Consider the following 24350-nt stretch of genomic DNA (forward strand, 5'->3'; position numbering starts at 1 on the left):
GTATATCGGAAAACGTCATAGCGTGGTATGTCAAAAAAAGTTGTAAAAAGCCTTAGTATAGTATGTCTAAAAAAGTTAAAATATAGTTTGTTGAAATAAAGTTATAAAAAGTAATAGTATAGTATGTCAAAAATAGTTAAAATATAGTTTGTTGAAAAAAGTTTTAAAAAGTCATTGTATAGTATGTCGAAAAAAGTTATAAAACGTCGTAGTGTAGTATTTAAAAAAAAGTTATAAAAAGTCATAGTATGGTATGTCGAAAAACATCATAGTATAGTATGTTGAAAAACGTCATAGTGTAGTATGTCAGAAAAAGTTATAAACAGCTATAGTATAGTATGTCAAAAAAGTAATAAAAAAAGCCATATTACAGTATTTTGGAAAAAGTTGCAAAAAGGCATAGTATAGTATATCAATAAAGTGAAAAAAAAACATAGTATAGTGTGTCGAAAAAAGTTATAAAAGTCATAGGATAGTATGACGAAAAACGTCATAGTACAGTATGTCGAAAAAAGTTATAAAAAGCCAGTTTAGTATGTTGAAAAGATTTATAAAAAGTCATAGTATAGTATGTCAAAAAATGTCACAGTATAGTATATCGGAAAACGTCATAGCGTGGTATATCGAAAAAAGTTGTAAAAAGCCTTAGTATAGTATGTCTAAAAAAGTTAAAATATAGTTTGTTAAAAAAAGTTATAAAAAGTTATAGTATAGTATGTCGAAAAAAGTTAAAATATAGTTTGTTGAAAAAATTTATAAAAAGTCATAGTATAGTATGTCGAAAAAAGTCATATTATAGTAGGTCGGAAAAATTTATAAAAAGTCATAGTATAGTATGTCGAAAAACGTCATAGTATAGTAGGTCGGAAAAATTTATAAAAAGTCATAGTATAGTATGTCGAAAAACGTCATAGTATAGTATGTGGGAAAAGTTATAAAAAATCATAGAATAGTATGTCGAAAAACATCATGTATGTTGAAAAAAGTTGTAAAAAGTCATAGTATAGTATGTCGAAAAACGTCATAGTATAGTATGTCGGGAAAAGTTATAAAAAGTCATAGTATAGTATGTCGAAAAAAGTAAAACAAAAGTCATAGTACAGTATGTCAAAAATGTGATTAAAAAAAGCCATATTAAGGTATTTTGGAAAAAGTTCCAAAAAGACACAGTATAGTATATCAATAAAGTGAAAAATGCCATAGTATATTGTGTCAAAAAAGTAATAAAAAGTCATAGGATAGTATGTTGAAAAAAGTAATAAAAAGTCATAGTATAGTATGTCGAAAAACATCATGTATGTTGAAAAAAGTTATAAAAAGTCATAGTATAGTATGTCGAAAAACGTCATAGTATAGTACGTCAAAAAAGTCTCGAAAAAAGTCATAGCATAGTATGTCGAAATTACCATGACTATGGCTTACTAGTCACACTATACCTCGAAAAAGTGAAAAAAAGCCACAGTAAAGCATGTTGAAAAAATTTCATAGTAAGGCATGTCAAAAAAGTCATAGTATATGTCGCAAGAAAGTTCTTACAATGAATTAAGTGATACAGTGAAGTTTTTTATTGCCACATGAACAATTACAGAGAATCATTAACACATTTAATGAAAATTATTTCATAAAAAAGCCATAGTATACTAACTCATAAACACACAGTATTCCATCAGAAATCAGAAAAACTTGTAAGATTGTAGGGATAAAGTAAAATATTTTTTCAAGTAATATCAAGTCTATCAAGTAAAATGTATTTGTGGAAGAGATGATTAAGCTGTGATTTGGGTCTTTAATAGTCCTGTTGGCTTTCTTTCTACACCTAAGGGTGAAGGTCCTCCATGGATGGCATCTCTGTCCTTGGGATTAATAAGTTATAAAAAGTCATAGTATAGTATGTCGAAAAAAGTCATAGTATAGTATGTCGAAAAAAGTCGTAGTATAGTATGTCAAAAAAAATTATAAAAAGTTGTAGTATAGTATGTCGAAAAACGTCATAGGATGGTACTAGTCTCGAAAAAAGTCATAGCATAGTATGTCGAAATGACCATGACTATGACTTACTAGTCACACTATACCTCGAAAAAGTGAAAAAAAGCCACAGTAAAGCATGTTGAAAAAATTTCATAGTAAGGCATGTCAAAAAAGTCATAATATATTATTTCAGCAAAAAAGAAACATGCTATAGCATGTTGAAAAAAAGTCATGAGAAAGTCATAGTATAGTATGTCAAAATAAGTAATTAAAAGTCATAGTTTAGCATGTATGTTGAAAATTAATAAAAAGCCATAGTACAGTATGTCGGAAAAAGTGATAAAAAAGCCATATTATAGTGTGTTTAAGAAAATGATAAAAAGCCATAGTATAGTATGTCAAAAAACGTCATAGTATAGTATGTCGAAAAAAAGTTATAAAAAGTCATAGTACAGTAAGTCAAAATCAAGTATTGAAAAAAGTCATAGTATAGTATGTAAAAATGACTAAGACTGCGACTTACTAGTCATACTATACCTCGAAAAGTGAAAAAAGCATGTTGAAAAAATGCCATTGTATAGCATGTCAAAAAAAAGTCATAAGATATTATTTCAGAAAAAGTGATTAAAAAGCCATTGCATAGAATGTAGAAAAAGAAACATGCTATAGCATGTTGAAAAAAGTCATGAAAAAGTCATAGTATAGTATGTCAAAAAAATGATTAAAAGTCATATTTTAAAATGTATGTTTAAAAGATTAATAGAAAGCCATAGCATAAGATGTCGGAAAAAGTGATAACAAAGCCATGTTACAGTCTGTTGAAGAAAGTCGTAGTACAGTATGTTGAAAAAAATGAAAAAAAGCCATTGTATAGTATGTTGAAAAAAGTGATAAAAAGCCATTGTATAGTATGTTGAAATAAGTGATAGAAAGTACTTAGTTTAGTATGTTGCAAAAAGTGATGAAAAAGTCACAGTATATGTTGCAAGAAAGTTCTTACAATGATTTAAGTGATACAATGAAGTTCTGTATTGCCACGTGAACAATTACAGAGAATCATTAACACATTTATTGAAAATCATTTCATAAAAAAGCCATAGTATACTAACTCATAAACACACAGTATTCCATCAGAAATCAGAAAAACTTAAAATGTAGGGATAAAGTAAAACATTTTATCAAGTAATATCAAGTCTATCAAGTAAAATGTGTTTGAGGAAGAGATGATTGAGCTGTGATTTGGGTCTTTGATAGTTCTGTTGGCTTTCTTTCTACACCGAAGGATGTAGGTCCTCCATGGATGGCAGCTCTGTCCTTGGGATTAAAAAGTTATAAAAAGTCATAGTATAGTATGTCGAAAAAAGTCAGTATAGTATGTCATAAAAAGTCATGGTTAGTGGGTTGAAAAAAGTCATAGTATAGTACATCAAAAAAGTCAAAGTACAGTATCACGGAAAGAGTCATAGTATAGTATGTCATAAAAACAGCTATGGCATTGTAAGTCAGTAGGGACTTGGCTTGGGAACCAGTGGGTTGCAGTTTTAAGTCCCTAAATGGACTAAGTAATTAGTAAGTGAGTAATTATCACGGCATGTTCAAAGCGTCTTTTAATAAAGGAATCAGTACAGTATGTCAACAAAAGATCTAATATATGTCATTTGGGGAAAAGAATTTAGTACATCATGTCAAAGAAATTAAAAACGTCATAGTCATGTGTTTTGTGTAAAGAAAATTGTGCTTTGTGGCATTCCTTTTTGTTAGAATGAAATGAAAAGGTCATTGTATAGTATATTTAAGAAAGTTGAAAAACTTCATAGAACAGTATGTCAAAAAAGTAATTGTACTTACTTGAAACAGTCAGTAAAACCATTGCATAACATGTTCAAAAAAAGTCTTAGTATATTAAGTCGACAAAAGTCATGAAAGGTATGTTGAAAAAAGCCATAGTATTGTATGTTGGTAAAAGTCATAGTATAGTATGTCGAAAAAAAGTCATAGTATAGTATGTCAAAAAAAGTCATAGTATAGTATGTCGAAAAAAAGTAATTATACAGTAAAAAAAAAAAATCATAGTGTAGTATTTCATACAAAGTCATAGTATAGTACGTTATGTCAAAAAATGGTATAAAGTTACAAAGTTATAGTATAGTATGTCATATAAAATTATGGCAAAGTATGTTGACAAAAGTTATGGTATAGTACGTTGAAAAAGCCATAGTATTGTACATCAAAAAAGTCAACAAAAAGACACAGTATAGTATGTAAAAAAAACTCATAGTACAGTATGACGAAAAGTGTCATAGTATATAGTATGTTAAAAAAAGTCATAGTATTGTGCATCGAAAAAAGTCATTGTTCAGTATGTCACAAAAAGTCATGGTAAAGTAAGTCAAAAAATATCATAGTATAGTATGTTGAAAAAGGTCAAAAAAGTTATTGTATAGTAATGTCAAAAAGTTAAAAAAGTCATAGTATAGTATGTCAAAAAAAGTCATAGTATAGTATGTCGAAAAAAGTCATAGTATATTATGTCCCCAAAAAATTAAAAAGTCACTAAATAGAATATCAAAAAAAAAGTCATAGTCAGTATATCGTCAGGGTATAGTATGTCATAAAATTACACATGATACTGTGGCTCAGTCAGTAGGGACTTGGCTTGGGAACTGGAGGGTTGCAGGTTTAAGTCCCTTAGAGGACCAAGTTGAATAATTATCACAGCATGTTTAAAGAGTCCTTTAATGAAGGAATCAGTCCAGTATGTCAACAAAAGCTGCAGTATATGTCATTTGGAGAACAAATATTTCAGTATACTATGTCGATAATAGGTCAAAAACAGTAAAAGGGTCATAGTATACTATGTGATAAAAAGTCATAAAGTCCTAATATGGTGTGTCAAAAAAGTCAACAAAAAGTCATAGTATAGTATGTTGAAAAAAGTCATAGAATAGCGTAGTGGCAATCTGTCCACAAATAATGCCACTTGGTGAAATCTGAAGCCCTTACCAACTCGTGCTGTTGCAAATAATGAGGTCCGCCGTCGTCGTACGTTTAATCCTTTATTGTACAAAAAGCGTAGATAAAAGCACATACAAAAAGAAAGACTTCAGTGATTAAAAGCCGAGAACGACGAGATCTAAAACCATTACTCTGATACAGCTGAGGTTGAAAAACGTTGTGGCTTCCCGGATCCAGATTTTCCATCCACCTCACCTGTGATTCCCTTTATTACCTCCAAATAACAACTACAAACAGGTGCGCAGGTGACGTAACAACCAACCATTTACGCAGACCTCCCGCACACACACACACTACACACATAACAAACATATATGGCCAAATTTGCCATTACAAATAGTACGTCATAAAACGTCATAGTATAGTAGGTTGAAAAAAGACAAATTATAGAATGACGAACATTTAAAAAAAAAAGAAGTCATAGAATAGTATGTTGAAAAAATTCATATTATATTATGTTATACAAAGGCAGTACAGTATGACGAAAAAAGTACGTTTTAAAAAAGTCATAGTATAGCATGTAAAAAAGTTATAGTACGGTATGTCGTAAAAAGTAGTAATAAATCATAATATAGTAGGTTGAAAAAAGTCAGAAAAAAGTCATAGTAGTATGTCAAAAAAGTAGAAAAAAGTAATAGAATAGTATGTCGAAAAAAAGTCATAGTATAGTTTGTCATAAAACATCATAGTATAATACGTAAAAATGATAGTAAAGTATGCTGAAAAAAAAGTAATTGTATACTACAGTGGAAAAAGCCATCGCATAGTACGATGAAAAAAGCCATGAAAAAGTTGAAGTCATAGTACAGTATGTTATTTGTATGTACTCAAAAGTAACATTATAGTGTACTATAAAATGAATAAAAAAATGTATAGTATCAAGTCATAATAAAAGTTATCTCAAGACACTTAGATAGAGTATGTTTAGACCACCCTATAATTTACAAAGGCCCAACAGTTCTTTAATGTCAAAAAAGTCATAGTATAGTATGTCAAAAACTTAAAATAAAAGTCATAGCATAGTATCTTGAAAAAAGTCATTGTACTTACTTGAAAAAAGTCAGTGTAATCAGTATGCACTGTATATACAATATCGGAAAAAAAGTTAAAACATAGTTTGTTGAAAAATTCATAGTATAGTACATTAAAAATCATTACAAAGCATAAACAAAAAAAAGTCATAATATAGTGCGTCATAAAAACTCATAGTTTAGAATGTCATAAAAAGTCATAGTAAAGCATGTCATACAATTCATGGTATAGTACGTTGAAAAAGTATTTAAAAAAAAAGTCATAGTATAGTATGTCAACTAAAGGACTTACTTGAAAAAAAGCCAGTAAAATCAGTATGTCTAATATGTCAAAAAGTCATAATATAGAAATAGAAAAAGAAAAAGAGGAAAGTTCTGCTGGTGAATTTCCTACTGCAGAAGTGTAATCACATGCAGCGTATGACACAGTCAACAAAGAGAAAGATGATAAAGAGCCTTTTCACACTCTTTTGTCAATGTCAAGGAGATGTTTGACACTTCTCTCTTCCTATAATAGACAATACATATCATATAAACCTTGTTTCTTATTTATGAATGCACAGTACAGGCCTATAGACATCTTATTCTACACCAGCTGCTCCCACTGGGCTGATCCACAAACATGTTTCTCAAAAGCTTAGATGTTTATGTTGAGATGATGATTTGTTTTTGGATACTTGATTAATTCATATGTTTAGAGCTAAAACTCCATGTATTTATAATTTATTTTATTTTTCATACACCTTCAACTTTATGGGAAAGTTTACAAGGAACAGGATTTATTATACAAAGGTACACATTCACAAGAAATCCACACCCAATATAAGTTCTCTACTGTTGTCACATAGTGACACTCATTGTAATGACTTTCTTTTCCATGTAGTTACACATTTAAAATAACAACAGATAAGCCGCCTGAGGTGCCTTCCTTCTAGACTGAAAAAACAAGTCAATATCTTCAATTCCCAACTATACATACAGTACACAATCTTGCTCATGCTTCATCAGATTGGTTGGTGGTACAACATCAAATGTATAAGCACCACATTCACGCCACAGCAAAGTGACCGAGGCCGACTTAGACATTTTGGTTTTAGAGTTTACACCTGCTGTTGTAGGAAAGTGGGAGTGCAGAGAAACAGTGAAGCTTGAAGCAAATTTAGTGAAGTATGCGTTTTTATCTTCTATTAGGCCGTTCTTCCCAAAGCCAACCATGTGCCAAGCTGCAGGTTCTTTTAACTGACAGTCAAATAAATGAAAGAAAGCCGGAGTGAAGCAGCAGCTGATTTGGAGTCAGTTTTACATTTCTCAGGTGATGGCGACAAGGATTGTAAATCCTGGTCTCTATTCAGCTCTCGAGGACCTTCACCCAGAGCAGAGAAATAAAACAGCCAAGATGATGTTTGCTGGGCGTCACGGTGACAGCACGTGGGGCCTGTCAGTTACCCTGGGAGACAACAGTTTGGCAACGCGGGCACAGGCAGTCCGCTGAATCTGCAGTGTAGCGGCGGCAGCGCGGGCACCGGGCAGCAGAGGTGGGAACTGCTGCTATATTGTAGGCACTTTCCTCTTTGATAACACCACCTGACAGGACAGATACATACACAGGTATTAAATATTTTCAAAGTCATTGCCGAGTCACTTTTTGTCCATAATAGTCTATACCATTGTGCGTTTTCTCTATCTCTGAATAATTATACTGGGCAGGGCTGTTGCCGGTTTTGATCTAATCCTCTGAAGTTAACCTGAAGGTTAAACGTACAGTGTAGGTTACCATGGTGATGCACGCCTCTAAAAAAAGAGCAAGCTTCATGATACCAGAAACCCCAAAGATCGCTGGCTAACCCGTTAATCTTGCAATGTGATACATGCCCCAAGGATAAATAATAGCGTTAACAATGGCTCCAGTGCATTTAGGTACCACTTTAATGGCATAGTGGGCACAGGACCCCGACACTGGCAATGTTCTTAGAAACACCTGTGTTTGACAGGTGGAAATGTCTGCTGGGATAAAGGACACTGCAACATTACATCACTATCTTAGTGTAAACATTCCTCACCCTCCAGGTTGATGAGGAAGGTGCCGTGGCTCAGCAGGGCGTCTGGGGGCAGATCACGGGGAAGCTCACTGGTCAGGCTGACCCGCGCTACCATCATCAGCTCAGCCAGCTGGGAGGAGGTGGAGGTGGCTTCATCTTGTAGAGACTGGGAGGAAGATGAAAAAAGTTTCATCAGTTATTTCAAGGCACGTGGATTGCCTTAGCATTTGTACATATGAATATATACAAATATAAGGTAATTTGTTATAAGCAATGTTTCTCTAGGTTTGTGGAAGATTTAAGTGCAAGTATTTAGCAGAGGGTTAAGAAGAAAATATTAGGTTTTTAATAAAAAGAATTAACACCATTATGGACCATTATTATTACCATGTCTGTATCTAAAACGTTGGCTAGAGCAGAAAATGAATAAGTAACTGGGGACCATCTACAATCATTAGATCTGAGGAAAGTAAATGGATTTTACATTCATTTCATTTAGGTGGTAGCTTGGGTGCTCCGCTTTAGTCTTAATGGTCGGGTAAACCCTGTATAGTGATTTTCCAACAGCATTTGATTTACCTCCATGAGTTCAAACAGCAAGCCGGGTTCAATGGCAATAGTGAGATCGTACTGAGCTGCATTTTTGCCTGGAATGGAGGACAGGAAGGAGTCCCTGATGGCACAGGCTCCTTCAACTGCTTCCTCCAATCCTGGACGCCGCCACACAGAGCTGCTTTTGATCCAGCCACTTTTAAACAATGTCTCTTTTTCTGCAGAAACAATTAGAGTTAAAGAATACTTAGCAAGCAAACAAATACTGTTTATATAAAAAAATATATATATACAGAGACTGTGTGCTTGAAAACCCATGCAGTTAAATGGCAATAGCTTCACAACACAAACCAACAGACACATACCGTCATGCCCTGGTGCGTGTAGATAGACCTCTTCGGCTAGATGTGGCAGGATGGGAGCTATTGATCTGGTCACTCCATCCAGAATTTCCTCCAAAACGGTCTGACATGATCTTCTGCCCAAAGAGTCCTCCAGATCACAGTACAATCTGATTGAAAGAGGCAGACATAAAGATATAGATAGAGGGAGGGACAAAGAAGCACAAAGTGATGTGGGAGTTTAAAAAATAAAAAGGTGATGCCAATGGAAGAGTACAAGCACAGCTAAACTAAACATGGTTTATATGTTGAAGCAAGCCTTTACCTGTCTTTGATGATGCTGAAATAAAAGCTAGAAAGGTCTCTGGTGATGAAGGCTTGGAGGACACGGATGGCCCTGCCTGCATCAAACTCACTGTAGGCGTCCGTCACCTGCAGACACATACACACTTCAGTGGCTTTCTTTCAACCAGCAGTTGATGCTGCTTGGACTGAGATAAACCAGTTCTACACCAAAACACACCTTGATGCTGTACTCACGGAGCAGGTGCAACATGTACTGATCAATGTAATGCATCTCTTTGGGGTCCACAGCCTGTACACGTGGGTCAAAACCGTGCAGGTTGCCAAGCAGGAACTTCAGAGTGTTCCTTAACTGGGAGAGACGTAAAAACAGAGTGTGAAAGCAGTGAGGATCATTGGTAGAATATAATCATGTCACTTGTACTATGTCCTTACTGTACTGGTACCTTGCTGATGCTGTCTCTGGCAGAGTTGAGTGCAGTGGGTCCGATCTGAACTTCAGAGAAGACGTTTGACTCAGCCACCCACCAACGTAGCACATCTGCCCCGTAGGGTGGCATTGTGGCGTCCTGAAAAGGACGTCACACGTGAGAAAGTGTGTAGAAGAAACAAAAAGTGATTAGTATTTAATTGTGGTTAGAATGGTCAGTATTCAAAATTGGAATAGTTTAAGCTTCTAAAGCAAATGGAGTCTTCAAACAAAGTCAGTTACGCCTTACTGATATGTCTTTTCCACCAAGGCAGTTCTGGTGCTGGTTCAGAGTCAGTGCCAAATATTGAACCGGTTCTTTTCTTTCCACACAAATAAACCTGGCTCTGGGCCAAGAAAACGGGTTCCAACTCAGCAACAACTTGGCGCTGGTCTAGAGATAAGAACGGGTTACGTCAGGTGCTAGGAGCGGGTCCCAATAGGCTTTTTGTCAGGAAATTTGGGACTGCCCAAGTCAAACTGGGACGTCTGTTCCCCCTAACAGTGTTTTGCTTGACGCTACTGATGTTGCCATTGCAAGCCAGCAAAAGATTATAATAAACGTTAAATCAACGTTAAATCTTCATATCCTCTGTCCATAGCGTCACGAATAGCTTTCAAGGCACGTCTTTGAATTGCAGTGGGAATTTGTAAAGCCAGAAGCAAAAGTATCGGTGTGTAGTCCTCCATTATTGTTGATTGTCATGACGCGTTGCTACAACAACGGAGGTACTTGCAGTGACGTTGTGACGTAGCCCTACTCTGGCTCTCAGGCTATGGAAAATCAAACTGGTTCTTAGATAATCGGCAAGTAGAACTGGCAATAGCACCTGACCATTCGCCGCAGGGTTCATCATCTCGTGTCTGACCTTACCTTCCCTCCATTAATGACTGTGTCCGGATCCACAACGTTTCCTAGAGACTTGGACATCTTCTCTCCTGTCTCACTGACTGCAAAGCCATGCACCACCAGAGACCTACACACAAACACACAACAGATATCTTATGTCAGCTAAATTTAAATAAGGCAAGAGAGACTAGTGTGACGGACGTTTTTCAATGATATAAAATGATTTGGCCCCAAAAAAAGAGGTTTTAGTTGATATTTGCATGTGTTGGAGTATGTTTAAAAAAAGTCATAGTGTAGTATGTCGAAAAAAGTCATAAAAAGTCAGAGTATAGTAAGTCAAATAAGTCTGGAAGAACATGCAAATTCCAAATGAAAAGGAAGTATATCAAAAATAGTCATAGTATAGTATGTGAATGTGATTAGGGTGTTACTGCAAAAGAGAGGTTGCCTCTTCCCTAAAAAATTAAAAGGTTAAAATGTATTGAAAAAATTCACAGTATAGTATGTAAAACAAAAAGTAATGAAAAAGTCCTAGTATGGTATGTCTGTCAAAAAAGTCATTGTATAGTTTGTCAAAAAAAGTGATAAAAAAATAGATAGAATAGTATGTCAAAAGGAGTCATAGTATAGTATTTTGTAAAAAAATATATATAAAAAAGTCATAGTACAGTACACTGAAGTGCTGCTGAATCCGCATCCAAACAATTATGGGAAATGTGGGATCAAGTGTTGGAGTTAAACCCACACTAAAAGCCAAAAGTCAGAATATCAATCCTTCCATCTTCAATTTCAATCATTCTTTTTTCATCTGTCTCTTGTTGGTGCCCCAACTTTAAAAAAAAAGTGCATTAACAGAAAATTGGTGGAGTAGCACTTCAAATCAACATCAAAAAACTAGAATCTCAAAAAAATTGTAACTTTTTCTTGTCATTAAAAAGTGGTTCATAATTTGGACATAAGAACTTATTTCCATGTTAGCCATTGGGTTTTTTATCAGTGTAGAAAGTTTAACACTTTTCATCCAGTTCTTCCTTACAGTTGCAGAGTTCGCAGGTGCTAGGCTAGCGCAAGTCAACAGAAACTGCCAGCCTGCCATTAAAAACTGTTTTACCCACTCCACAGTACTTGGTGTACTTATAAATTAAAAAGGGACAGAGAAACAAAGTGTAACTATTGCAAGTGTAGTTTTATTTCTAACAAGTGTCACTATCTATGACCAATCACAAACTTTTTGTTTTCTTAAAATATATATCCCCTACGATGCAGGTATTGGTAATTTAATGTAAGATACAATTCAGTCTTATTTTCTTCTATGTATCTGGTAAATGTATTAACAATGATTTACTGTCATTTAGATATAGTTCACAGCAAGTGCATAGGTCACTCACTTGTAAGGTGCTTTGTTCTTGACGGCTATGCTGGTGAGCAGCGAGGACTGAAACCAGCCTCCAATCTGGTCCTTCCCTTCCACATACGCATCTGCCCTGGAGTCTGACTCTTGAGGAGAGCAAGTTGCAGAAAAAGAGAGGTAAATAGTTTCTAAGCTCATCCCTCTAAAATATTGGGTAAACAAAATTGTTAGCGCATGTGAAGACTGTTCCAGAGGAGAGAAATATCTAGAGAGACCAGCCAGTGTTAGTGTGTAGACTCAATAAACATGCCTTGTCCAAATAGCCTGTTTTATCTATTTCGGTAACACTTTACTTGACATACATAACAGTAACATGACACTATCTTGAACACATGACACAGTCATGACACATGAACCCTAAGCCTAACTTGTCATGACAAAATCGAATGACACTCACCAAAGAAGCGTTATGCTATAAACCTTTATGACTTGTTTTTAATGTTTAGGACATGTTCCTGACAGTGTCATTTAACTCTTATGTAGAAACCTTCAAGTACATTGTAACCATCTATTTTCAGATAGACAGCAATCTAAAGGCAGATGTTGCAGCCATCGCATCACAGGCACAAAGAACTTTCAGCCTCTTGTATCTCTATCTTGAACCAATCCACAGAAAAAACTAATGGTAAAGAAGTGCAGAGTTTGGGCCATTCCTGGAAAAAGAAACAAACTGCCAGAGAAAGAGAGGAGGAGGAGGAGAAAAGTGAGGTGTTGGCGTTCATGCAGTCTGAGTTCCTCGTAGTCTCCTACTTCCACATTTGGTATATAAATAATCCTCACAGCATTTTTAAATGCATTATGAAGAGTATTAATCAATTCACTGAATGGGACTGAATTTCTTTTTTCAGTATTTAGACACTGGAGAGGTGCTGTGTTGTTAGGTGGTAGAATGAAGACAAAACAGGCAAAACAGAAGTAAGCAAGTCATTAGAAAACATAAACAAGAGGAGTAAAAATGCAGACAAACAGAGTGCCAATGACATTGGACGACAGAGGCAGCTCTGTTGGACGACAGGCACGTGATCAAATAACCTGTGACCCGAGGCTTGCGAAGTGGAGCAGGGAGCCAGCTGAGACGTGACTCAGGCTCTTCAGTGTCTCTGTCCATCTCCTCTGGAAATGACAACAAAACCACAACCGCGACATGAACAGGTCCACCTCAGCAAGTCATCTGATCTTGTGTTCTGATTCACAAGCAGACAAATGACATCTTCCCCTAAATCATTTTCATGGCCTGGCCAACCTTAACACATCATTATTTGCCATCCACAGAGTCACACCACTAGCATGGCTAAAAGAAAAAAGGTGATTTTTCACAACCTGCCTCTTTATAAGGCTACTAGACAAACCTGTGGAGAGGAACAGTTTACTGCTGTAGATAAAACACATTGCTTTTCTTCCCGCACTGGCACACCTTGGTATGTGTTGTTTGAAGACTTACTGCAAGATTATGTTAAAAGGACAGTTCAACCCAAAATACATATTTTTCCTCTTACCTGTGGTGTTTTATCCATCGGGATAGTTTTTGTGCGAGTTGCCCAGTGTTAGAGATATCGTCCACAGAGATGTCAGCCTTCTCTTGAATATAATTGAACTAGATAACACATGGCTTGTGGTTCTCGCTGGCCAAAAAAATGAATTTGAAAATCTCAACAGTAATGACTCTTTCAAGAAATCATGACCCGGTTACTCAAGATAATCCACAGACCTGGTTGTGAGGAGTTTCATGTAGGAACAAATTTCTTTCTACCAAACTACACCTGGTAGCCGTATCACAGCGCAGTAAGTTTACTCACGGACAGAAGGGTTGTGCTCGTGACAGCAGTAATGGTGCCCTCCTCCACTGAGCTGTAGCGTTAGCTCAGGTGAGCTAGCAGCATTGGTTAACTATAAACTCCACAAGCTAGCAACGTCAGACCACGAGCATCTGGCTTTGAGCATCACAAGCCGAGTGCCATCTGGTTCTATTATATCTGACAGAAGGCAGACATCTCTTAGCCGATATCTTTAACACTGGGATAAATTGCACCAAAATTATTTTAGATTTATAAGTAACACTACATGTAAAAGGAAAAATATGTATTTGTGGTTTTGGGGTGAACTGTCCCTTAAAAGGTGGTTATCTCTGGCAGTGTATCTGCAATATGAATGGGTTCACTGAGTCTACTAATGTTGCGTTGCAGACACCTAGCACAGTGAGCCTGGTAATAGTATGCTGGGGCTGCACTGGCTTCTAATCCAGCTTTGTGGTCAGCAAACTACTGCTTTTGATTACAATACACTTTGCAAAGCAACTTAATTAGTAGACCGTGTAAGTCAAGTGTAAGTAGATTTCTCTACAATATAACTGATGAAGGGAGAGGTGATTAAAGGCATCTTGAAAGCTGGCAGTCATTGAACTGAGCTGCAGTATTAAGTGCTGCTATTCGGAGAACAACCTTGATGAGTGTCATTGGAGAGCAAGCAGTGTGAAGGAGCAACATCATCACATCAATGAACAAATATCAACGTTATTGTAGATTATGAAAACTGGATGAGAAAGATGAGAGAGTTAAAGCATTTTGCAGCTAGGGGGCGTTAGTTTTCAACAATCATATATCTCTATCAGAAACTACCATTATTAATAAAAGGAAGTGATAGTGTATTATTGTTAGGGTTCATCTGAATCTACAGTCTTTCACAGATGCTGATTCCCGCATAATTTAACTAAATCTACTTGTACTTAGTATGATGTGCATAACAGGAGAGACTGAAGTCATTTCAGATCTACCTTCCAGTACAGCAGCCCAGGAAGCTCCGCTATCAAACCAGATGTCGAGGACGTCTTGCCCCCGAACGTAGTCAGTCACTGGACCTGCTTTACTCTGATAGAGACACACACAAAGAAATGGTAATGGATGAATGACTGTAGTTGGTCAACAGAAAACTGGTGACCATATAAATAATCATATTTAACGCTACATTGATTAGTTTATAACTAAGAGCAGAAAAACTGAAACTCAAACTCCTGACAAAAATACCCATCTTTAGCTGGAAGTGGTTCCAGTAGGTCCAACCGGGTATTTGTCTGTCTGCTGGGAATGTAGTGTACAGTGGCTTTATCAGAGGTGTTAACCCAAACCATACGTTACAGGAGACTTAAAATGCCACAGTTCTGCGGAGTTAGGAGATAGTTGTTTGACTTGTTATTAGATAAATCATTTCACAATACTTTCAGTAATTCTATTCGGTGTTGATATTAGGGCTGGGCGACGTGGAGAAAATCAAATATTACGATATTGTTGACCAAATACCTCGAAATTGATACCGCAACAATATTGTAGTGTTGACTGTTGGAAATAAATATTCATCAGTAATGTGGATATAATGAGTAAGTGGGCAAAGGCAAATAATAGAACAGTTACAACAGTCTGGTGAGTTCAGAAAAGGACATCACTATACTGTAATGCAGCTTTTAAAACCAGGAAAAGACACCACTTATGCCATAGAACAAAAATCTCAGACGATATCTAGTCTTATATCAGTATATTGATATGATATCACCGATTTTAAAATCAACAAGATTATTATTCAAAAAAATGAACATCATTGTGTATTGCAGAAGATTTAACACTAGCAATTAAGACCATAAATTCATCATGAAAATGTTTACTGACTGAGTCAAGTGAGAAGTAACTTTCTCATTGACTTCCACAGAAACCAACCTCCTATTGCAACCGCACGTGTCTTCGCCTGCTGGAATTCAGATAGAAAGCAGGTTTAAGGCACTTCCGCATTTGCAGCACTTTGCCGAACCGGATGCTTTGTCCATCAATATTATACAGTCTATGGTTCAAACCCACAACTTGTTCCTAACTTAATTTTACCCTCACATGCACACTAACACACATACAGCATGCTGACCTTCTTGAGAACAGCTTCTGGCAGCAAAGTCTCAACAGGAAGCTCCCACCAACAGTCACTGCCCTTTTCTTTGAAGAGCGTTGCTATATGGGACACTGTGTGTCTGCAGAAACAGGAGGAACGTTTAGTTTTACATCATAATAAACTTTATTTATACAGCACTTTCAAATTGCTTTACCTGGTTGAACTGGAAACAAAAACATGACTGCAAAGAATTAAATCAGCAACACAAAAAAATTAAAGTGGATGGATGGATGGATAAATAAACAATTATACTTGTTAGAAAAGTGGGCATGTGGTATGTGTGTGTATCCAAGCATGTGTATGATGCCGTTTGTCTGCACATATGGTGTGTATCAGTTCACTTGTTGATGAGAGCCTCTCCCGTCTCTCTGTGGTAGAAGACTGGGATTGGGACGCCCCAGCTTCGCTGTCTGGAGATGCACCAGTACGTCCGCCTGTCCAGCATGGTCAACAGGCTGCCCTTCGCTGACTCGGGCAAAACACGCACCTTCTGCAGTGCCTCCTGGACAAACACACACACACAGTGGGGTTTGTTGTGCCTTTGGAACAAACTATAATGTGAAGAAAGTCCCTCACTTGAAACATAAATTACATTCATTCTTGGAACCACCTTATGTGCACAAGAAACAGATATATATATTTTTCCCCCAGCAAATAAAATATGAGTTTAACATAAACTAGTCTGAGCATAACATGTCTTCCAGCTGGCAGTGTTAAAAAAGTTTGAAGGGGGGCTGAGACAAGCCCTGCCAGAATCCCCACAATTATTATGATAGGCCTGGGGAACGCTCCATAAGATCATCTGTCAATGCAAATCAAACCAGCTATTAGGTTAATTGAAATAACACCATGCCATTCTCTACATAAGGTAAGGTAAGGGTGTGTGATGATATGGGGTTGGTTTAATTCCAAAGGCCAAGGGAACTTTGTCAGGATGCATAGTATCCTGGATCCATAACATATCTGGCCTTTAAAATAAAAATCTGCCTGCCTCTATGGGAATTTAACATAGGGGTGTGTATACTCATTCCCCCTGTATTTTAAGGAAGAACATTTATTTATTTACAATACATTATTCATTCACAAAGAAATCTGGTGTCCATAAAAGGTTGGATTTTCCTAATTTTTTTTAATTAAGGCATTAAGGTTAATTTCCAAAAGATTTTTTTTTATTCCTCTTTTTAATCAACATGGGTGTGTGAACTTATGCAAGCCACTGTATATATGTGTGTAGAGCATTTCCAAAATAAATTAAAAAAATGTAAATGACAAAAATAAAGCATGTCCTCTAGCTTTACCTTGGCCTGATCTTTCAGTGACGCCGTGTTGATAAACCACTGTTTGCTGGGCCTGATGACGACAGGCTGCTTCGTCCTCCAGTCATACGGGTAGCTGTGGACGCACTGCTCCTCCTTCACTAGAGCCCCAGACTCCTTCAGCATGGAGATCACTAAAACCAGCCAATCCACATACACAAACATGAAAGAGAAAAACAAAAAAACGCAAAAAGGTTTGAAAAACACCACGTGCACTCACACATCCACATGGGCTAAGTAAGTATCCTTTTAGTCTATTTTGCTGTACCTTTGTCAGTGCCTTCACTCATAACAGACAGATTCTGTAGCTCAGGGCCGGCCAGTTCAGTGAACTTGCCGTCCTCGTCCACTATACACTCCTTTGGAGAAGAAAAACATGCAAACAGTTACACTGCAACACAAAGCGTGCTTATCCGCATCACGTCAGCCATGTCTCACTTTTTTCCTCGCTAAATGACTAAAACAATTAATCAGTTACCACAGATGTCATTGACTTGCATTGCAAAAAACAAGAAACAATTTCAGGAAAAGTTGACATTTCGAAAGAAAAAAAACTGTAACGTACCACTGACAGTTTAAACTGTGAAGCCACGCTGTAATCCTCCATGCCATGAGCTGGCGCTGTGTGGACCAATCCTGTTCCTTTTGCCATAGTCACATGATTGGCCGGCAATAGAAGCACTTCCTTGTCAGGAATTGTGGGATGTTTGCAGACTCCACCCTCAAGTTGGGAGCCTTAGTACAGAAGGACAGGTGATATGAGCATGGTTACGTTAGGTAACTGACAAGACACCTCTGTGTGTGTGTGTGTGTGTGTGTGTGTGTGTGTGTGTGTGTGAGACCTGTAAAGGTGGCTACGCTATCCAACTCTGTGTCCAGCAGCGCTGCCACGCTGGCTGTGCGCTCAGTGGCCACCAAGAGCAGCTGAGAATTATCTGCCCTCTTCAACACAGAGTACCTGCAAACAGAAAACAAGGCACTTGCCTTCACTACATTTGGTACCACATCACAATTATATTGCAGACATAATCTGTATTGTTAGTCAAACATTTTATCACTGGCCTTTTTTTTTTTAGAATAAAGACATTTTTTACGAAGAAAGCTTAAGACCAGAAATCTTTTTTTTTTTCTCATAGTAATCCTCAGGTACAGCGTAGATGAATGACAGTTGAGCCACGTCTGCAGAGACACTCACTGGGCTTTGGGCATGTAGCAGACGGCCTGGTTGGCAGGAATGGTCCAGGGCTGGGTGGTCCACACCAATACAGAGACGCCTTCCAAACCTGCTGAGGTACACAAACAATACACCCGTGCACTGTTAATAGATTTTGCACCTGGTCAGAAGTATAATAATATCTAACTTGAATTGCCACCTAACAGTTGTACGCCGCCGCAAACTAGTCAAGTTGCAGTTTACATCCATGTCTGTCCAGACTCATAGTAAATGTAGTCCGTCTGGACGTCAGTCTGTACATCCGCAAAAACATAATGGCTCCGGCCACAGTTGGCACAGAGGTGTTTAAAACCTCAATTACCTATATGTGTGGGTGCGCATTTGTATTACCTTCTGAGGCTATTCCCGGGGGAAGTGTGCTCAGGGGGAATGTGGCATAGATGGCTCTGCTCACATGCTCAGGGTTGTACTCCAACTCTGCCTCTGCTAAGGCCGTTCTATAGAGGCACAGAGACAGGAATAAAGGACACATCAGGACCAAATACAGTGAACATATGTTGATCTAGAATAGAATAGATTAACATAGTGATGCATTTATGCAGCCCCCTCTGCATAAGCATACTAACTCAGTACCTTGATGAAGGAGACCAGAAGACTGGCTTGTAGTCCTGGTAGATGAACCCCTGAAGAACAAAAAAAATATATATGATATTAAAAATATGAAATCAACGATATACAAATCCCGTTCCTGTGCTACTGTAAGTTTCTGTTGCTTTTACATCAGGCTCGTTTGAGATAAAGTGCATCCAGCCGTTTCCAGCAGCCTTCAGGCTGAACAGGAAGTGACAAAAACACTGTGCTCCGATTCCAATTTAATAAAAGTGTTATGAGACACACATCAGCTTGTACACATTCTCCAGTTGTTTCTATTAAGACAGAGCAGCTGTCAAAATTCTCTACATGCAATCTGTTAATAAACAACAGATTTCAGATTACTGAGTCTCTGGTTTCTTAACTTCACTATCAGCCCCACAACATGTTTGTACAGAATAACCCTTTAAATCAGAAATATGGCAGTTAAAATCCCTCTGGTTCAAAAACAATAAAAAGTGTAAATAAAACGTCATCATATTGAGTTGATTCTGAACCAATCAGCTGTTAAATCAGACAAGAGGCCGGCATTTCCCAGCATGCTCCGGGTCCGCTTGGGTCTTGCGGTCGGTGAAAAGCAACTGCGTAGCCTTGAGATTGTCGTTGCCCACGTGTACATGACGTCAAAGCAGGTTGGGATCAAATCAGACACAAATCTACCCGGCATGCAATGGGCAGCGGTCGCCGGTGATGGATTCTGCTCAGACCTGGCTCAACTCGAAAGAGCCTAATGTTGCAAAACTACTTATTTTGCTATTGCCGACAAAGGTTTGCTGAACAACACATCATTGCCCACCTTGCTGTGCATCTCTTGAAAGACTCTCAGCTGAGCAGCCTCATAGGCTCCATCATACGTGTAGTAGCACTGGTCCCAGTCAGCCATCAACCCCCAGCGCTGGAAAGCAGCCTTCTGACGAGCTATGGCTCCGTCTGCAAACTCCCGCGCTGAATGGAAAGAAAACATTACCGCAGGTGCAAATCTAATAACAGACACGTTCATCCAGTTCCTGACCCTCTTTACCTTTCTGTCGGATCTGCAGGGGACCGAGGCCGCTCGTCCCCATCTCCCCCAGAGCCTTCAGCTCGATGGGCAGACCATGGCAGTCCCATCCTGGGATGTAGTGGACCTGCCGCCCCCTCAGCATCTCAAAGCGGTTACGGATATCTTTCAGGATCTGGACCACACAAAAGTGAATTGAATGTTCATTTTGGCAGTGTTTGAGTTGTTTGAGCAGTCTTTGCTAATAGAAAAGCATCAAAGAGCTTAGAACTTAACAATAACATTAAAAACAAATAATGTACACTTTATTAAACCCACAAGGGGAAATTACAATTTACAATCTGTTGCTATTACACACAGGCCTGAATTACACACACATGCTCAGTACCTATACATGCACTAATGGAGAGATGTCAGAGTGAGGGGGCTGCCCATGGGACTATACAGCAGCGGCTCTCTCACTTGTCTTACTGTGTTACTGTATGGGGCCAAGCATCCCGGACAACAGTCAAACCCATCATATCCTTATACAAACAAGCACTGAAAATAAAGGATCAGAAACCAACAATGTTGCACCACTGTTGGATTGTACAGAAATATAAGCGTCTCAATGTTGATAGCTTTATTAAGTTTTCTTTTCTTAAACTTATTTTTAAATGCATAAATAATCTAGCTCTAGCACTAGCTGGCTGTTTGCGCATGGCTGCCAGGGTTCATCCCGGGGTCTGGGTATGGGAGATGAACCTTTGGCAGCCCAGGCCCCTCACTATCAGGGGGGGTATAGGTGAGCAGGTGCAAGCAGCTGGGTGCTTGGGGTTTGTGCCATTACGTAATGTGTTGATTTGTGTAATGTGGTCTCAACTTTGTGAAGTGTTGATGTAATATATTGGTTTACAATCTATTTGCTACATAACTGTGTAACTCACACTATGTAGTTCTTTTAAAAATTATATTTGGATTATTTTTTAGAAAAGGTCTGACCAGGGACTGGGCGTGCAAATTAGCCTTTTGGCTAGAAAAATGTTATGCAACACATCTACACATATTGTTATAGCATTGACTGTAAGAATTATGTAGGTAATAATGTGCGCTGCTGTGACCCTGACAAATAAATTGATAATAAAAAAGTAAGTCAAAAATATTATTCTTTACAATGCACCATTAAAGCAAAACAAATACTGAAACACAACAAGCACACTGTTAACTAATCACCTTATTGAGTGCATGTCCTACATGAGGGTCTCCATTGGCATACGGGGGTCCATCATGTAGGCAGAAGGCCTTCTTGGCCTTCCTCTCTCGTTGCCAGGAGTACAAATCTGCAAATCCACACTCCTGCAAAAGCAGAAAGTATATATTTTTCATGTGACAAAAATAAAATATTATTAAAATGGAGCTATCTGTAACAGTGCTTAAACATCAAGATAATGTACATTTTGAGCTGTGCAACTCTAAGTATGTCCACAGGCAGATGAAGGGTGGTAAGTCCCTTAGTTACTGTATGTAGAAACAAAAAATAAGTTTATATTTACGCCGTGATCTGTCGGTCAGACATTATTTTCAGTGTGCATAACCTAGAACACAGCCTGTCTGTTGAGGGGAAAGGAGGAAATAACATAAGGTGACCGGACTTCTCAGACAAACTCCAGGGACATTTTCAGGTCAGAAGTGTAAATACCTCCAAAACAGGTCATGTATTCGTCTTTGTAAAACTTAAAACGGGGACACTGCCGCAACTAGACCTAAAGTTTCACTGGGGCACAATCAGGTGTAATCAGGCTTTTGCAGCTGTTGCCGCGAGACTCTGGAACAAGTTAACCTTTGATATTCGCACTGTTACAGACTTTGGAATAGTTCAGCTTGTCAATGAGAAGATATGTATATTCTTTATGTATGCACTGTAAATAATGGCTGTAAAAATCTACAGTTATTTACTTTAGATTTCACAGTAACACTAGCCTCCTGTGTATGATTCTAACAGCAGAATGCTGTCAAGTTTACATTACAACCTTGTCAACATGACAAAAATCACAGTAGTCTAAGTATTACAGTTGAAATCACAGTAGTCAAAGTATTTCTGGAAAAAAAAAATCACAATATTACCACTACTTTAAATAATAAAGTAAACTACTCAATTTTTCTTTTCTTTTTTTTTAACCTATCTTAGCTTATCTTTCGTTTAACTCATCACAGCCTTTCGAAGTATCTGATGCATGCCAATCTAAGGAATGAAACCTAAAGACATGTAAAGTAAGAAGATGCTAGGTCACGTGTTACAGTGTGTCCAGCTGTCAACGAGCAGGGGGAATTAATGAGTTCGTCGTACCTGCTGTATCTCGAGTTCTCGGTCCAGCAGCTTCTGTCCAGTCAGTTTCATTGGGAACTCAGTCCGGGGAAGGAGCACCGTGTCTCGGTACAAACCCTGAGCAGGGGCTCCCTCAGCGGGCTGAGCGCTGCCTTCTCCTGAACTCCCACCGCGGGTGGAGCTGAAGGAGAGAGCACGGTGGATGAGGCCACCTCCCCGGTGTGACCTCCGTCCCCATTTCGCTAATGTCTGGCTTACTGCCGAAACCCGGCACAGCAGCATGGAGGGGCGAAGTAGCTCTGTGGCCAAGCAAAACCACAAACACTGAAAAAGGTTTGGTTGTTTCTGAGTTGTGGCAGTACGCAGTGTCGTGTTGTTATAGTCCGCCCTTCTGGTAGTGCTGTTTCTTCCGGAAGAAATTGAAGAGGGGAAAACTACGGAAGCCCATTTGGATGGAAATCAAATTAGGTCGAATTCATGACAGTGGTGCAAGCGTAAACTGTTCTATGGATACAAGTGATTACTGCATACACCAGAGGACGCTATGTATCCATCTATCTTCAAGCGAAGCAAATGGAATAGTTATGCATCTATATTTATTTATAGATATATATTATATATTTATTTATACATATTTTACTTTGAAGGTTTTACCGGAGGTATTGGTATATCATTGTTTCAATCTTGACCAGTTGACAGTGCTAGTGAATCTGAGCTTTGACTGCCATCTAGCGGTCAAAGTGACGAACTACAACACCAAAATACATTTGCACTGATTACTACTAATAAATCTTTACAATTTAATACATCTTAGTGCTGGAGTTGACTTATGTCTAATGTTCTTAGAATAATGAGCATCCGCTGCCCTTCAGTGGTTACAATGGGGAACTCCATATTCTTCAATTGGAGTCATACTCACATGGGTGACCAGAACATTAGAAAGTCAGAAAGAAGGTTATTTTATTTTGAAGGTCTAACCGGAATTTTGCCCAAGTTGTAGTGTCAGTCTTGACACTTGTAGGTTTGACTTCTATCTGTGTGTTTAGAATATTTTCAGGAGGCTACCATCCAGTGGCCACCATGACTACAACGACAGTCTTAAGCAAAAATCAGACTTACAGGCCGCAGAATATTTCATACAAACAGTTTCATTAAGTTAATAAACAGACTATACTGTGATTATGCAGTTCATGTTGTGCTGTGTTTCGGTGAACTGTTGCTCACCAGTTTTGACAGTCTGCTGGTAAACAGGAGCCTTTTGGAATATGAAAACGTTATCAAAGGAATAGGCTATTGTCAATTTTAGAGCGAAAGTTGACGACAAGAAACTTATAACTTGACGCTGATGGCTTGATAACTGGACTTTGAAAAATTAGATTCGTTCACGGGCGCTTAACCTGCCAATATAGATACTATATTTCCGACAGCACCTGAATGCAGCGCGACATAGGCTCAGCAGGTGGTTTAGATTGTCTGAGGATGTCACCAGGGGTATAAAACGCACGGAGCCTCTCCTCTTTCATTCATCCGGATACTAACCTGAGGACCAGAGCAGAGCAGCTGTTGTTCCCACTCCACGCCAAGATGAATAAGATGTTTGTAGCTTACCTTGTTGCTCTTCTAGTCGCTCTCCATCTCATCTCAACACAGGTTAGTTTGGTCTCTCTCTCGGTGTGTAGCCTGATATTTATTTGCTCTTTGACGGATTATCAACCGTTTTAGCGCGTCTCTGTCTCAGGTGGTCCGTCTTAGTAGTTGGAGGCAATATTAATTCTAAACAGAAAATGTGCTTTCAAAATTAATAATCTAAAAGGGATAGGTTTGAGGTAATGTAGCCTACAATAAATGTGATCAGTTTGACCAACGCCAGAACTGTATCTCCCAAATTTGGATCATTCTCAAACTTTTAAAAACTCATTGCTGGAGAGTCATGGGTTTCCACGAGTGAGTCCTGCATGGTGGTGAAGGTGTATCTAGTCTGGTCTACATGTATATGGA

General features: G+C 38.0%; 1 protein-coding gene across 3 annotated transcripts; it reads right to left on the reverse strand.

The window, feature by feature from the left end:
- Positions 1-6704: 6704 nt before the first annotated feature.
- On the reverse strand, positions 6705-22799 carry iars2 (isoleucyl-tRNA synthetase 2, mitochondrial). Of its 3 annotated transcripts, XM_034857884.1 has the most exons (24): positions 22374-22799; positions 21260-21382; positions 20069-20222; positions 19844-19992; positions 19030-19079; positions 18787-18893; positions 18418-18505; positions 18065-18180; positions 17788-17957; positions 17491-17581; positions 17205-17356; positions 16248-16408; positions 15883-15985; positions 14750-14843; positions 13012-13092; positions 11957-12065; positions 10593-10695; positions 9696-9818; positions 9470-9601; positions 9272-9378; positions 8971-9116; positions 8633-8823; positions 8075-8219; positions 6705-7598 (listed from the first exon to the last, which is right to left on the reverse strand). In XM_034857884.1, the coding sequence occupies exons 1-24, from the start codon at positions 22632-22634 to the stop codon at positions 7453-7455; spliced, it is 3102 nt and encodes a 1033-aa protein (XP_034713775.1). In that variant the 5' UTR covers positions 22635-22799; the 3' UTR covers positions 6705-7452. The 3 variants fall into 3 exon arrangements, with proteins under 3 accessions (XP_034713775.1, XP_034713776.1, XP_034713777.1); XM_034857885.1 differs by lacking the exon at positions 13012-13092 and having other exon boundaries at positions 18418-18508; positions 22374-22798; XM_034857886.1 differs by lacking the exon at positions 13012-13092 and having other exon boundaries at positions 22374-22797.
- Between the last annotated feature and the right edge of the window lie 1551 nt (positions 22800-24350).

This window comes from Etheostoma cragini, chromosome 20 (assembly GCF_013103735.1).
Source record: "Etheostoma cragini isolate CJK2018 chromosome 20, CSU_Ecrag_1.0, whole genome shotgun sequence".
Taxonomy (NCBI): Eukaryota; Metazoa; Chordata; class Actinopteri; order Perciformes; family Percidae; genus Etheostoma; species Etheostoma cragini.